The following is a 16,875-nucleotide window of genomic DNA, read 5'->3' as shown; positions in this document are numbered from 1 at the left end:
GGGCCTTTGACAAAAATTATCATGAAAGCTTAAATGGCCGGCAATAATAGAATCAACTTCCGCTGCTCCTCTACCATCTCTCGCCTCCGCCGCAATTCCATCGCCGGAAAATGGTTGAGCCTACTAGTATGGATTCCGACGAAGGGATCTCGCTGCTCGAGTTTCACGGTAATGGTGACCGCTCCTGGCAATTAAATTTTGATGATTTCTAGGTTTCTCCGGAGCACAAGGAGAAGAAGACGCCGAGCAAACTACACAACTGTCTTGGTTGTTTGGGTAAATAAATTTCTTCCTTCTCCACTTGACATTTCCGTTTTCTTATCGTCTTCTTCAGTTTCATCTGTACCTTAGCTTCCTACGGTGATGAGAAATTTGAATTCAGCTACCTTTGGTTTGCTATTTTTAGCATCTTTTTGATTCTTAAAAGGATATTTACTGTTGTAATGAAGTTGAGATGTAGTGGAATCTTGGTAGTGATTAGTCTCGAGTATTAGTAATCTAACCTTTCTTATGGATGTTGAAGTAACTGAACATGACTAACTTGTTTTAGCTATGGTATGAAATTTTTTTTGCAAATCTTGTGGACAGAAAGAGGTTTACTTTGTTTTTGTTCTATTGAAAACTTGTGATCTCATTTGAATTAGTGAGAAGAACATGTAGCTAAAGCGAACTGGGTCTGAACTGAAGCTATGTGTTTTGAGGTTTCTCAGGTCCGGAAGACAATGTGGCAGATTATCACCAGCAGCAAGTAGAGATGCTTGAGGGATTTACTGAAATGGATGAACTTGCTGAACGTGGCTTTGTTCCCGGGATGTCAAAGGTTAGCCTTAGATGAGGCTACTGCTACTTGTCTCTTCTCCCACATTTGTGGAAAATTATGATGCTTTTTGTTCTCTTTTATTGATACTTGTTTGAATTTCTTTGTCTTGTACACATAGGAAGAGCAGGATGATTTGGCTAAAAGCGAGACATTGGCGATCAGAATATCAAACATTGCAAACATGGTTCTTTTTGCTGCTAAAGTCTATGCTTCTGTCACAAGTGGCTCTTTAGCAATCATTGCCTCCACACTGGATTCTCTTCTTGATCTTCTTTCTGGCTTCATCCTGTGGTTTACCGCCTTCTCAATGCAGACACCGAACCCGTATCAGTATCCCATTGTCAAGAAACGGATGCAACCACTGGTTTGTATCATTCTTTTAAAGACTATATATGCACATTAATGTGTCTTCCAGTAGTATACCTTCTATTATATGTTACCATGGTTGCAAAGCTTCTTATGTTCTATTTATTTCTCTGGGCAACTATTAACAACTACGACAATTCTACAAAGTTTTTCCTATTTATCCAATATGTGATTCTTGGTTCTAATCTTCTCAGGGAATCCTAGTCTTTGCATCAGTGATGGCAACACTTGGATTGCAGATTATCTTGGAATCTCTTCGCACGATGTTATCCAGCGTATGTCTGATACTTGATTACCTAGCTTTTGTCTAGAGCTTTTGAAAGTCATACATTTATTCACGAAAATATCTTTCATACAACACAAGGAGTTCAGTTTAACAAAAGAGCAAGAGAGTTGGGTGGTTGGGATCATGCTTTCTGTTACATTGGTCAAACTGCTTCTGGTTCTTTACTGCAGGTCCTTCACTAACGAGATCGTGAAAGCTTATGCTCAAGATCACTTCTTCGACGTCATCACAAACATCATTGGACTCATTGCAGTAATCCTCGCCAATTACATCGATGATTGGATCGATCCAGTCGGAGCTATCATTGTAAGTATCCATTTTTTTATAGAAGAAAAACAAAATCAAGTACTTTTTATCCTCCTTGCTGAAAATTGTCTCTCTAATTCATGCAGCTTGCAATATACACGATACGGATATGGTCAATGACAGTATTGGAGAACGTGAACTCTCTTGTTGGGAAATCAGCAAGACCAGAGTATCTGCAGAAACTAACTTACCTGTGTTGGAACCACCACAAGGCCATTAGGCACATTGACACAGTGAGGGCTTACACATTCGCATCATTTTGTGGAGGATGACATCGTTCTTCCTGCTGACATGCCTCTGCAAGTGGCTCACGACATAGGAGAATCGCTGCAAGAGAAGCTCGAGCTGCTGGAGGAGATCGAAAGGGCATTTGTGCATCTTGATTATGAGTACACTCACAAACCTGAGCATGCTAGTAGATTCCACTATTAGCTGTTTATCGTTTCAAGATATATCTACGTTTCCAAATCCTTACAACCTAATCTTCTCTGTATTATTTACTAGACAATCTCTATATTAGTAAAAGAGAAGTACAGTTAGTATTTCCGGGTCGGGTCATTCTAAAAAATTACCCGAAATCTTGCAATTGGATCTCAACAAATCGGGTTCAAAAAAGTTTGGGACCTTTCTCATTGGTAAACTAATCGATTCCTTTTTTAAAACTAAAACCACAATACAGTATTTGAAAACCTCAGTATTAATGTTTTGTTCCTCCATATTAGGAAGTTTTATTGATTACGATATCACAAATCAATGACAGTAAATTGCAATCTCGGAAAATATATTTCCAAAATGAAACTAAACATTTCTCAATGCACAAATAATGCAAACTCAATGCTTAATTTGATTTTTACATATCGATTATTTTGTTTAGAAAATATTACCCACCTAGTAACTATATTTATTGAAAGAATATGCCCTAATATTATACCCTAACTAGTTAGTTGCCCGCGCTACGCGCGGAAGTTTTATTACGTAGTTTATGAATAATTGATTCATATTTTATTTCGTACTTATTTTCTCTACTACATCATATTTTTATTTTCTATCTCATGTTGTGTTTGTATAGAAAATCTATTTTATTTTAGTCTCGATAATAGTTGAGAAATTAAGCGTGTATAGTATAAATCGATGTGTAGGCGTAAGCGGAAGTGTTATGGAGAGTTGCAGAAAAAATGTGTTATTAAGGCTCCCACCAAATATAGATCTAGATAATGTTAATATTGTGGGTCTTTTTAATATGTTGGTCCAAAAGTTGAGAATGATTTGTGGATTCGCGCGAATTGTTGTATTTTTTATTTATTGATTTGGCGATTGGTTGTTTATTATCTATTTATTTTTGTTTGTTATGTTTTTGTTTGTTATTTTTATTTGTTATATTTGTTTGTTATATTTGTTATTTGTTTTTGTTATGTAACATACATATCAGTATAATCTACTTTATACTAATTTAACATATTTATTTTATTATAATTATTATTTGAAAGGACTTTTCATATTTGTTTTTGAAAAAACTTGTTTTCATGTGTATAAATCTTTAAATTAAATGACAAAATGGTATAAATAAATTATTAAAATTAAATAGTAAAATGATGTGGATGATGTTTGAAAGGACTTTTCATATTCCTTTTTGAAAACTTGTTTACATATGTATAAATATTTAAATGAAAGAATAAAATGGTATAAATAAATTATTAAAATTAAATAGTAAAATGATGTGGATGATGATTAGGATGATGAGGTGGCTTAAGGAGAAGAGAGCAAAGTATATATATAGACTAGTCGGTTGCCCGCGCGTAGCGCGGGAGTTTATTATGTTGTTTATGAGTAATTGGTTCGTATTTTATTTTCTACTTATTTTTTTACTATATCATACTTTATTTTTTAAAAACTTAAATTGTGTTTGTATAGAAAAACTATTGAGTTTTAGCTTCATTAGTCGTTGAGAAATTAAGTGTGTATAGTATAAGTCGAAGTGTGGGCGTAAATGGAAGTGCGGTTGAGAATCATTGAGAAACGTGTGCTATTAAGGTTTTTACCAAATATAGATCTAGATGTTAATATTTTGGGCCCTTTTATATGTTGGCATGAAATTTGAACATGATTTGTGGGTTTCGGGCGGATTGTTGTATTTTTAATTGTTTACATTATCTCTGTATATATTGTCATAATTTATTATTTTTTGTTTTACATTTTCCTTATTTGGATTTGTCGTACTTTATATCTCGTAATGATCATTTATATACTATTATATATTTTTCTGATTTTATGTTTTATATATTTTTTTGTTTTTTCATATGGAACAATTTTTAAATTTAACATATTAGTATAATTTACTTTATATTTAGTTTATTTCATTTAATAATGTTTTATTTTAATTTTGAATTTTATAAAATATAGTTAATTTTTTATTTTGTTTATTAGTTTAACATATGTGTTGTGGAAACAAATAGTTAAATTCATATTGGGAACTTTTAAGAAATATTATTTTTATTTTTACCTTTTTATATGTTTATAAAAATAAGAATTCATGTTTCGGTCCGACCTATCTCACTTATGTTAGAAAATTATTTGAGGCATAAATTAGATAGATTTATATTCTCAAAATTTCTTACTTTTTGTTTTATTCCTGTTAAATCTCATTATATTTAGGTTTACATTGTGTAAATATAATCATATATATATTTTAAACATTCACTAAAAACTATAATCTATTATTTATATATTTGTTAGTATAATCAATAATTAGTAACTTTTTTTTAACTATTAATCAATTATCTTTTTTAGGTTTATAATGTATAATATAAAAAAAGACCTTTCATATTCATTTTGGAAAAACTTATTTACATAGGTTTAAATATTAAAATTAAATGATAAAATGGTATAATTAATTTTAAAAATTTAAAAATAAAATGAGGTGGATGATGATGTGGCTTAAGGAGAAGAGAGAAAATGTTAACTTTATATATATAGATGACGCTTCTAATTAATTGCTTATATAAAGATTGTTAGTCGACATTGTTTTATTGCCACACATTCGATTATCCCTTCTATGTCTACTCTCTTTGCTATGAAAAATGTCTACTAATACTGCCACAACAGATTTGCTATCAATCAAACCTTACAAAACTGGGTGGTGAATTCAAGCCATGATTGTCCATTCATGGATCAAAACACCCTTTACCCTGGCAAGACCTTGGAAATGGTTTTAGCCGACGTCTCCGTAAGTTAGTTTTACAAATTTTACAGCATATGTCTATATAAATGAATTACAAATACCTCTGGGAATCTATTATTCTTTAATCAACGTTTTTTCTGTTAACAAAAAGAAAATTCCCAACTACATAATTTTGCTGAAATTGTATCACAAATTTTCTTTACAAATTCAAATAATCTTTGTTTAATATAAATAAACCAAATTGTAAGAAAATATTATAATTTAATAATAACACTAATATAAAATTCCGACAACATTCTCCCGAGCTATAGCGCGGGTCCGAACCTAGTTGTGAGATAAAGGAGTACCCTTGTAACTATCTACTTGGCTAAGATTGGAAGACATTAGACATTAAATTAGGTTAAATTGATTTATTCCGGTTTAGCTGGTTTAGTTGGTTTAAATTATGAGAGAATTAGGGGTTTAGATAGTTTTTGGAAAGAATTTGTGAATTTTGACACTTTACTATTTGCAATTGGTAAAAGAAAACACATTAGTGTGTGTGAGAGAGGACACGTAATAGAGAGTGTGTGAGAGAAAATTTTAGCATTTGATTTCATTACAATTCTGTAATCCAAAAAATTATTACGACAATATTTTTATCTTTAAAATTATTTTCCAAATCTAATAAGAATAATTTTGATATCTTTTAATTTTATAATTTGTAACCAACATTATATCTTTTATATGTACTCCATTTTTAGTGTTCGAAATATGTAGAGTACGAAATATAACTTCAAATCTAAACCCTAAATCAAAAGTCTATACCCAAACTTAATCTAATTTCAACTTATCGACCCCTCAACGTTCAAATCTAAACACTAAGAAACATTTGTCAACCCAAACATAACTTCAAATCTAAACCCTACATCTAAACCCTAAATCTAAACCCTAAATCTAAACCTTAAAATCTAAACCCTAAATCTAAATCCTAAACCTAAACATTTGTTTTAGTTCTAAAATTTAAACCTTAAGTTGCATTAATCAATCCAAACTTATCTATAACCTACTTGACAATAAACCCAAAGTCACATTTATCAACCTAAATATATCTATAACCAAATTTGATAATAAACCCTAAGTCGCATTAATCAACCCAAATATATCTATAATTTACTTTACAACATGAAAATATGCATACTACACGAAATATGAACACCGAAGAAAAATACGAACACTAGAAGGAGAATTCGAACACAATAATGGGAGATTGAACACTAGAAGAGGAGTACGAATAACAAAAGAATAAAATACAAACATGCTAAAAAGTATGAACACCAAATGTGGAGTACGAACACAATATGTGGTGTACGAACATGAGACATGGTTTAAAAACATTTATCTATTCCAATTGATAATCCAAGGAGGCAAATTTTACATTTTTAAAATGAATTTAGAGATTACAACATAAGGATAAGAGCATATTAAACGTAGACCATAAGGAGAATACAAACAGCAGGAATGGAGTACAAACACCATAAGGGAGTATGAATACCAGAAAGGGAATACGAATACCACAAAAGAGCAGAGTACAAACATGCTACAAAGAATATGAACACTGAACATAGAATACGAATATATTAAATATGAAAAAATAAAACTTTTTATATTTGCAAAATATATCAAAATTGGTCTTTAAAGATTGGAGAAAAAGTTCTAAAGATTAATAACATATTTAGATAAATTTTTGAACGAAAAAAGTGTAATAAATTTGTGTTTATAAGATTTAGGAAAGAGAGAAAAAAAAAAGAGAAAAAAAAAATTAAAAAAAAACAAAAAAATAGAAAAGAAAAGCAATAGTTGGGTTTGTTGTGTTTCCCCAATTGTAAACAGTAAAGGGGCCAAACCACATATTACTTTTAAAAAAAAACTGTCCAAACCACAAATTTCCTCTTAAATTATTGGGATAATCAGGTTGCATGATAAAAAATTAAAAAAACGGGTCGGATCTTTTCAGGCACCAAAAGATGTAAAGTTAACACCAAATATAAACCCAAAAATTTTATTTAAAATATTTTGCATATTAGTAATATATAATTAAGCATATTGCCAAATGATTTATTTTTAATATTGTTATTATTTTTACTACCAAAATATGTCATCAGTCATCATCGTAAGAATATTAAATTTTAAAAATATATAGAAATTTTAGGGAGAAAATAGACATTTATAGTAGTTTTCTAGATATTTTCTTATATTTAACTTATAATTATTTTTGAATTGTATTTGTAGGTATGTCTAACCGCTGGCAAAATGAATGTTCTTTTGTGCAAGACAATACAAATTTGCCTACATAAACTTCGGCACGGGTATGTATGTAGTTACACCTTTATTTTACCAAATTTTACCTATTAATTTAAGTAAAATAAATATTGCAATTTTTATAATTTTTAGAGCAAAGACAATTTTAAATGGACTCCCAGTCGGGAAATAATATTTATTGAGCTTTACGATCAAGCAATTGCCATGAATAATTACCGCTTCAAAGATCTAACACCCCTTGGAAGGGAGTTTTTGGTTGAAAATTTCAACACGGAGCTCAATCTAAATATAAACTATCGCTTTTTCAAAAAAAAAGCTTGATCAACTGAAAAGAAAGTACAAGAAGTATAAGAAACTTATGCAAAATTCTACGGGAATTACAGTTGACCCTGTGACATTCGTCATATTTGCATCTAATTCTTGGAGGAAAGATCGTGAAGCTCTCAGTATTTGAAATATCTTTCACATCCAAAACATGTTTAGTAATTTTGGTATACAATAAACTTGTATACTAAAATTTAATAAACTTATTAACCGGGATGTGGGATTGTAAGATCATTTAAACAAAATCCGCATGACTGTTGGGATGTGATGCAACGTTGTTTCATCTTACATGATGTGCCCCAAAGACGAGAAGAGTTAATGAATGAGGGCATAAATGATGATGAAACTCAATTTCCTGAGACACAAGAAAATGAAGAGGTGTATCGCGTTAATATCAGCGATGAAACACGTCCCTCAAATGAGTTCACCCAGGATGATCATTTACATTAGGATTCTCCACATGCTCCTCCATTTCATACTCCTGCTTCAAGAGTTCAAAAACAAGGTGGATTAAGACGTGGAAGTAGTTCACAACGAGGGGCAGGAAACAGTTATTTGAGTCAACTCTAACAGATACAATGAATGGGTTCAGAGAGTTTCAGCGCCAAAGTTTACAAAAATTCCGTCAAAATCTTTTCTACCTAGTTGATTACGAAGAATTTGATAATGCTGTCAAGATATTTAAATAGTTGGAGCTTTCGAGCGACACAGATTTTTATTGCGCATGCATTCATGCATTTAAAATATGTTGCCGTAAATATTTTATTGATCTAGGTGAGAGAAGCACAGAAGATAAGCTGCGTTTTGTACAAGCTTTAACTCGATATTCACATGACAGTGAATTTGTGGGGACGTGCTTAATCTCTGGGCAAAATTGTGGAAGTCCTTGTCCAAGCAACTTTACTTTCAGCAGTCCATATAGTGGTAATGATTGATGGGATCAAAATTCTGGTGGACAATGGGGTCCGAAGTAGAGACTATCACAAATGCTCAACAAGGAGTTTCACATGAGGTAGAAGTACCCTCTTTCAATAACGGTTTTAGAGGAGTTTCAACAAAATTCGGTTTCACGAATTATCCTCCAGGAGGGCAAACATCACGACCACATAGACGAGGAGGATTATTCAACATTTGGGGAGATAAACGAGGACCAAATTTAAATGAACAGTTCTCGTGATGGCGCAAGATGGTGATGTTGCATTTCCTTTCCCTCCTGGAGACAAATATTATGTGGTTGATTCTAGTTATCCAAATAAACAAGGTTTTTTGGCTCCTTATAGATCTTCAAGGAATGGGATTGTTAGGTATCATATGTCGCAATTTTACAATGGTCGTCCTCTTAGGAACAAACAAGAACTATTTAATTGTTGTCATCCATCATTAAGTTCTGTTATTGAAAGTACATTTGGAGTTAGGAAGAAAAAATGGAGGATTCTTTGTGAGTTTCTTAGATATAACATATATGTCAGAAAAGAGTGGTGATGGCTACAATGGGACCTCATAATTTTATTAGGATTTCAAGTTATTCTGATGAAGATTTTGTTGAAGTAAAGGAGCATACATATACTAGCAACACAAATTCAGAAAATGACGAATGTGACATGGAAACTTCGGCTATAGCTGATGGAGATGAAGGGGGTGTTATTGGTTTATTGATTTGTTAATCTACACAGAATTTGTTAATCCTTATTATTTATGAAATCAAAATACATGGATTTTGAAATAACATGTTTTATCCTTGGATTTGAATCCTTCTATTTTAAACTATCAAATCCTTTCAAATTCATTTAAAACATACTGCGGATTTTAAAATCCAAAAACAAATCACTAAACGAATAACATAGGATTTTAACTAGTATTTATAAATCATACAACCAATAACACATGATTTTGATAGTTATTTTAAAATCAATGATTGAATAACACATGATTTTTTTTGGATTTCCAAATCCATCAAAATCAATGATCCAATAACCCCCATAAATGACAAACATTAGAGAAAATATTGCTGATATGTTATGGGCAAATCAAAATACTCTTCATTTTTCATTAAGAGGGGTGTATTCAAAATAGAATTTTAAGAGATTTGAGTTTTATTGAGTTTTTAAATGATTTTGATGATTTTAGAGAAGTTCATATGACTTTTGTAAAATCCTTTTAAATCTCACCAAAAATCATGGGATTTGAATTTCTGTATTTTTAACTAAGGAAATCCTCTCAAATCTTCTGAAATCCTTCAAAATCATTAAAAGCCAAATCCACAAATTGTTTCAATAACAGTAGATTTTAAGGTGGATTTTCAGATCATTAGTTGAATAACAGTGGATTTCTTGAGACTTTTTTAAATTCATGTTTGAATAACAGTGGATTTATAAGTTCTACACAAATCTCTTAAAATTCTATTTTGAATACACCCCCCTAAATGTATTTGAATATTTGTTTTTAACGTTTTCATATTGTAAAAGTATTTAGAAAAATAATCTATACTAAATATATTAGTTATTTTATAAAATAATTTTATTGAATTTTATGTGTTTTATATAATTTACAGTTTAATATTTTATATGCATATATGATCTGCACTGTTTGATTTTCTTTTACCATTCAAGCATACAATATACACTGCATAGGTCAGTTCTGCACTTCTTCTGCATTATCTGCGTGATCTGCACTTGTTCTACATTATTTGCATGATCTGCATGATATGCATTTGTTCCACATGATCTGCAATGCTCGATCTGCTTTTATCATTCGAAACCATTGTATGTACAGAAAATATATGTATAACAACTGTACATATATAATTGTATATATATATATATGTACAAATATTAAAAATTATTTAACAAAACGCATATCAAATTGTAGAGTAAAAATAGCTTTATTTGTATGTGACCAAAATTAGAAAAAAAAATATTGGTGAGTATTTTAGTTATTAGATTTAGGGGTGTAAAAAAGAAAGATAATTAATAATTTAATTTTTAAAAATATTTTTATTTTATTTTTTACACACAATTTTTTTCCACCTATGCACAAATCCTCCCTAATCATTTCACTTTCTTACTCTTATTTCTATCTCACAAATTATGCATCTCACAAATGATTTCTACCGATAATTTTTACAATTTCAAATAGTAATTATACTATATATCCTATAAAATTTAAGAAATGTACTAGTTTCCCTACACACCCTTTTAGTTTTCCTCTTCTTTTGGTGTGAATCTCGAATAACAAAAGCTAAAACAACTTAACACACATATTAAAACATCTTTGGGCCACGGTCCAATAATATGAAGCGACCAAATTAGTGAAAGCCCAACCAATCCACAAAAATTTGAGAAACTTCGATATGAAAAGAGATATGGACAAAAATATTTTCTTATTAGATTTTAAATATATTCTAACAAGTTTAGAAGAAAGTTCCATAAATAAAATGTAGCAAAAACTAAGGGAACCACATCAATGACCAAGAACAAAGACTAAGAGACAGCAACTTGAGAGAACCTCATGAACCAGTTTAGTCAAAAGATGAACACTCACAGAAAACATGGAGATGGAGATAGACACCTGAGACAGGTTCCAGAATTCAAGGAAGAGATTCCTTTGTACAAAGGTATACAACCCTTTCACTTCGCTGTGAGTCATATTACCCATTAAAACCTTGCCACCATTAAATTCTTGTAGGTCAAACAAAGAATCCTTATCTAATATAAAGTGAAAGCGGCAACCAGAATCCATAACCCATTCTTCTTTTGTGTTTTGAGGGCTGACTGTTAGTACTTGTGGCTGCTTTGATTATGTTGCAATGTTTGCTGAGCTTGAGTCCTTGTTTCAATGTGATATATAACTAGAATGTCCTTACAGGACATTCACTCTTCCAATGTCCTTTTTTCCCATAGATAAAACAACCTTTGTTGTTCTTATTGTACTTTGGCCTTGATTTTGATATGCATGTACTCTTAAACCTCTTCCATGGTTTGCCTTTTCCTTTCTAAAACCTCTTCTCTGATCAGCCCGTGCGAAAGAAAACTTAAAATAATTAATATTGTTAAATAACTTTTTCGAGTGGAAAATTGATTATAATTTTTCAACTGTATATTTCTTTTATTTAATTTACAAATTTATTTTCTTAACATTTTCTGTATTATGATATATTAGATTTGTGAGACTGAGAAAACTTTTTTACAATTTTATCTTTATCCTTCAGATAATATTTTTCTAATGGTATCGCTGCATTTTAATACTGATGATCCTAGAGAGTCAAAAGAATTCAATATTTATGAATAGCCATTTTTTACTGTTAACGTGCCCCTTCTTTTGCTTTATTTAAAAAACAAAGCTGTCAACGCAATTATGAAATGAACTTCTTTCTACCTAATGCCCTTAAAAGCATATCAAAGATTCATGCTTTTTCCTTTTACAAAAACTAAGAAAATTTTTGGATACAAAGCTCAACTATTTCTAGCATAATACATGTTTCAATCACCAACGAAACATTAGTCCCATAAAACTAATGAGACAACTCTACAGATTCAACCAAATTCAACATAACATTATAGGAACATAAGCAATACCTAAAGAAACATCAATGAGAAAGAATATGCTTCAATTTAAGAAAAAAAAGTTTTACAACGACAAATTATTGTCAAGTAGATTTAAAAGAACATATATTTGGTGTTTTGGTGAGGCATCTACATATGGCACAACTTTTCATTGGACAAAGATCAACATGAAGCAACTTCTTCTTCTTGTATGCTTCTGTTATATCAATCTTATGCTTTTATCAAAATATGAGCTATAAATTTAAGGACGATCTTGCTTCAAATTACATTCCACAAATCACAGTATATATTAGAATCATATCCAATTGTATCTACATATAGAATTCAACTATAAATACCAACGAATATTGTTGTATCAAAACACCAACCTATGATTAATAATAATAAATAAATAAATAAATAAAACACAACAATTTGAAACAATGATTTATAAATGATTCTTGTAGAAATTTAGAAGTATAATTAAACAATAAAAATTTAGTGAAGTCGCTAATCAAACAATAAAAAAGGGAGTAGAAATTATAAGTTTAAAAGCTTATCAAAATATTTTGAGAGCTTTCCACTTTCTATCAACTCTCTTTCCTTCAACTTTGCAGCACCAATCACTTTATTTAACCCCATCGTGTCTCTGCCATACTTTAGTATCTCTTTGAGTTGATCATATCTATTAGACAGCGAACTGAATAACAATATAGCTTGAACTTTTTGTGTCACTTCTACGCCTATGTTGTTAAGATATATAACTAGCTTAAGAAAATCATCCACATTCTCATTTATACTCTTAGAATCTATCATCTTAAAGGTATAAAACTTGAGCTGTAAGTAGATGCGATTAGGCAAGGAGGTTTCCATGGATAACCTGTTTAGTGTAGACCGCATGGCTGGCATTGTCTCTCATTTTGTGATCTTCCTTAGTACTTGGATTCCCACATTTAGTACTAGAAGATCTTTTTCCTTCTCTGATTTTTCATACTTCATAGGATCTATATATGGAGACAGCCCAGAATCTCCACTTGCGCTAGTTTGAAAGTATTTTTGAGATGCTGCAGCTTCTTGTCCAGTAGTAGGTGGGTCTCTTAGCAGCTGCTCATCATGCAAGATCTCTTTCAGCCCTAACACACCAAAGTGACCCAGCATCCTGACCTTCCACAGAGAGAAATCACCAGTTCCATCAAATATGGCCACCTCGACCCGAGAGCTACTCATCTTGACTGTCTTCTTAAAACAATAGATCTGACCTCTACAGTAACCTTACACCAAGCCTGGTGCTTTGATACCACTTGTTGAGAGAAGAGTAAGAAATGGTTGCTTGTAAAGAAAACAACACACATAAATAGGTAAACGAGTTCACGACCTCTAACTGCTACGTCTCGGGGGAGAACTCTTGCTCCCAAGGTCCACTATATGAAAGAGATTATACCACTGAGATTTTACAGGTTCTCTTACACAGATCTAGGATCAAGATACAAAAAATGCTTAATAAAGAACACTCTTTTGTTTCCTTCTCTAGAACTCTCTCTTGTCCGTGTATCTACGTCTTCTCATACCTAACGACACAAAATATGTATGTGTATGGGCACTCTGGAATTTCCCCCCTTGTCTCACAATGCTAATTTCGTATGGCCTAATAAAGGCCCATTTATGTGTGCTTGCGGAGAACTCTAGCTCCCAAAATCCACTATACGAAAGAGATTACACTTACACACACACCACACTAAACACTTGTGATATTATTTCATTACAGGTTCTCTCTCCCACAAGGATCAAAGATTAACAAGAAGAAACAACGCTCTCTAGAACTCACTCTTAAGTGTGTCTTCTCAGCTTCCTCTCTTCACCCTTTTTATCTAACATCACAACAATTATATATAAGTTAGTGGGCACTAGAATCTTCCCCTTGTCTGTCAATTTTGTATGGCCTAATAAAAGCCCATTTATGTGTGCTTTGTCAAACCCAATAACATATAATAAAGATATTTTTTTTTTTGAAACTCTAACATGGCCTCACCGTTGAAGATGGCCTAAGAGCGAATAATAGAGAGTCTCTTAATTAAGAGACAAAACTACCATTTCTTATAATGTTCTTACAAATTTAATATTAAATTAATGTTAAGAGCCAGTATTAACATACTCCCAATAATGTTGCTCTAACCAAATTAAATTAATAAAGAAAGAACAAAATGAAGAAAAAGGAAGAGAGATTGCTAAATTAGGGGCTTTTAGAAACTAATTATAAGAATTATATACACATGGCAGATTTATAAAGATTTGAATAATTAAAAAATAGGAAAATACTTAATAAAAAAAAAAAAAATCTTTTTGAAACCCCTCATCGGTACCAACTGTTGGCGGTGGTTAGTAATTTCGAGTGAGATTTACATTCTCTGATCATTCGCAACATGGAGTAGAGGGCTCCTCTTTAGATACGTCTTCCAAACTATTATTTACATTAAGTGAAAATGTTTTAGAATATAGAAAATAGCATATTTCCTAATTCATGATAATGTCTAATCTGTAAATAATTTATTTCTAGAGCACTTTTGTTATGCTTATATAAGGCTTATGTTCATATTATAACTCTCCACAAAGATTCAGAATCTTACATGGTATCAGAGCTAACCCTAGCATAAAACAAAAAATGTAAGTGCAATTTACATGAACCCTAAGATCTTTTAAGCAACATGATTAATCACATGATAAAACTTAAAGAAGGGTTAGCGGAGTACCTCCATTCATTGTAACTGAGATTCTTGATGAACGGTTTCCAGAAGTCTTAATCTTTTAGTTAGGTGATTAGGTTTCTCTCTCCTTGCCTATAAACTTATTTGATGTGTTGTGTTTGTGATTTCTTTTTCTTAGGATACTTTTATGATGAACAAAATGCATATATTTATAGGCGGAGAGAGGACCTAGTTCCTCTTTAGGGTTTCCTTAAGATTTTAATCTCAACCGTCCATCAAAGTAGAGATTGATTAGGAAAAACTCATTCATTATCTATTTAATTAGTTACCAAATATATTAAAGAGTAAAATTATTACATAGAAAACGAATAACTACAAGACCACATAATAGGGGAAGGAAATTTTTCCTTACAGTCTCCCACTTGGTCGTTAGTAGAATCCATTAATGTTTTTTCTTAGGAATCATAAGGCTGGCATAACATGTTATTACCAATATCTTTCATTTGGTCATCATAAGTGTCTTGACTAATCTAGTAATCAATGGGAGTCATGGTAGTCGCATATCATTCTGCAACATGATCCCTTCCATGTACTTCTACATTGACTACCTTCTTAGCTAAACCGTAACATAAGTAGGAGTTATCATAATGGTCCCTTTAATGTCTTTTAAATAAGGGATATTTCAATGAAAATGCACTTTCTCAAAAGTAATTACACAATAAGGCACTTCCCAAACCTTCACAACTATAGTAAAAATATAATTCCATCTGCCTAATAAAAGCTCATTTATGTGTGCTTTGTCAAACCAATTAACATATAATAAAAATATTTTTTTTTTTTGAAACTCTAACATGGCCTCACCGTTGAAGATGGCCTAAGAGCCAATATTAGAAAGTCTCTTAATTAAGAGACAAAACTACCATTTCTTATATTTTTCTTACAAATTTAATATTAAATTAATCTTTTTTTTTTTGTTCAAACATATTAAATTAATCTTAAGAGCCAGTATTAACATACTCCCAATAATGTTGCTCTAACCAAATTAAATTAATAAAGAAAGAAGAAAATGAAGAAAAAGGAAGAGAGGGTTGCTAAATTAGGAGCTTTTAGCAACTAATTATAAGAAATTATATACACATGGCAGATTTGTAGAGATTTAAATAATTAAAAAATAGGAAAAATGCTTAATAAATAAAATATTTTTTTTTTCTTTTTGAAACCCCTCATCGGTACCAACCGTTGGAGGTGGTTAGTAATTTCGAGTGAGATTTACATTCTCTGATCATTCACAACATGGAGTAGAGGGCTCCTCTTTAGATACGTCTTCCAAACTATCATTTACATTAAGTGAAAATGTGTTAGAATATAGAAAATAGCATATTTCCTAATTCATGATAATGTCTAATATGTAAATGATTTATTTCTAAAGCACTTTTGTTATGCTTATGTAAGGCTTATGTTCATATTATAACTCTCCACAAAGATTCATAATCTTACATGGTATCAGAGCTAACCCTAGCATAAAACAAAAAATGTAAGTGCAATTTACATGAACCCTAAGATCTGTTAAGCAACATGATTAATCACATGATAATACAGTAAAAAAGGGTTAGCGAAGTACCTCCATTCATTGTAACTGAGATTCTTGATGAACGGTTTCATGAAGTCTTGATCTTTTAGTTAGGTGATTATGTTTCTCTCCCCTTGCCTATAAACTTATTTGATGTGTTGTGTTTGTGATTTTTTTTCTTAGGATACCTTTATGATGGACTAAAGGCATATTTTTATAGGCGGAGAGAGGACCTAGTTCCTCTTTAGGGTTTCCTTAAGATTTAATCTCAACCGCCCATCAAAGTAGAGATTGATTAGGAAAAACTCATTCATTATCTATTTAATTAGTTACCAAATATATTAAAGAGTAAAATTATTCCATAAAAAATAAATAACTACAACACCACATAATAGGGGAAGGAAATTATTCCTTACAGTCTCCCACTTGGTCGTTAGTAGAATCCATTAATGTTTTCTCTTAGGAATCATAAGGCTGGCAT

At 31.2% G+C, this 16,875-nt stretch overlaps 1 protein-coding gene and 1 pseudogene across 1 annotated transcript; both read left to right on the top strand.

Moving 5' to 3' along the window:
* Positions 1-44: 44 nt before the first annotated feature.
* On the top strand, positions 45-2,322 carry LOC17889055 (metal tolerance protein 11). The gene is given in 7 exon segments (XM_023784083.1): positions 45-276; positions 711-820; positions 939-1,184; positions 1,381-1,461; positions 1,545-1,778; positions 1,865-2,028; positions 2,030-2,322. Coding segments are annotated over 7 exon segments (1,182 nt in total). The 5' UTR covers positions 45-110; the 3' UTR covers positions 2,211-2,322.
* Positions 2,323-7,461: 5,139 nt separating this feature from the next.
* On the top strand, positions 7,462-8,516 carry LOC17888685 (annotated as a pseudogene).
* Positions 8,517-16,875: the final 8,359 nt, after the last annotated feature.

The sequence above is a fragment of the Capsella rubella genome, unplaced genomic scaffold (genome assembly GCF_000375325.1).
Source record: "Capsella rubella cultivar Monte Gargano unplaced genomic scaffold, Caprub1_0 scaffold_4, whole genome shotgun sequence".
Classification (NCBI taxonomy): Eukaryota; Viridiplantae; Streptophyta; class Magnoliopsida; order Brassicales; family Brassicaceae; genus Capsella; species Capsella rubella.
This window is presented reverse-complemented; position numbering and strand designations above follow the sequence as displayed.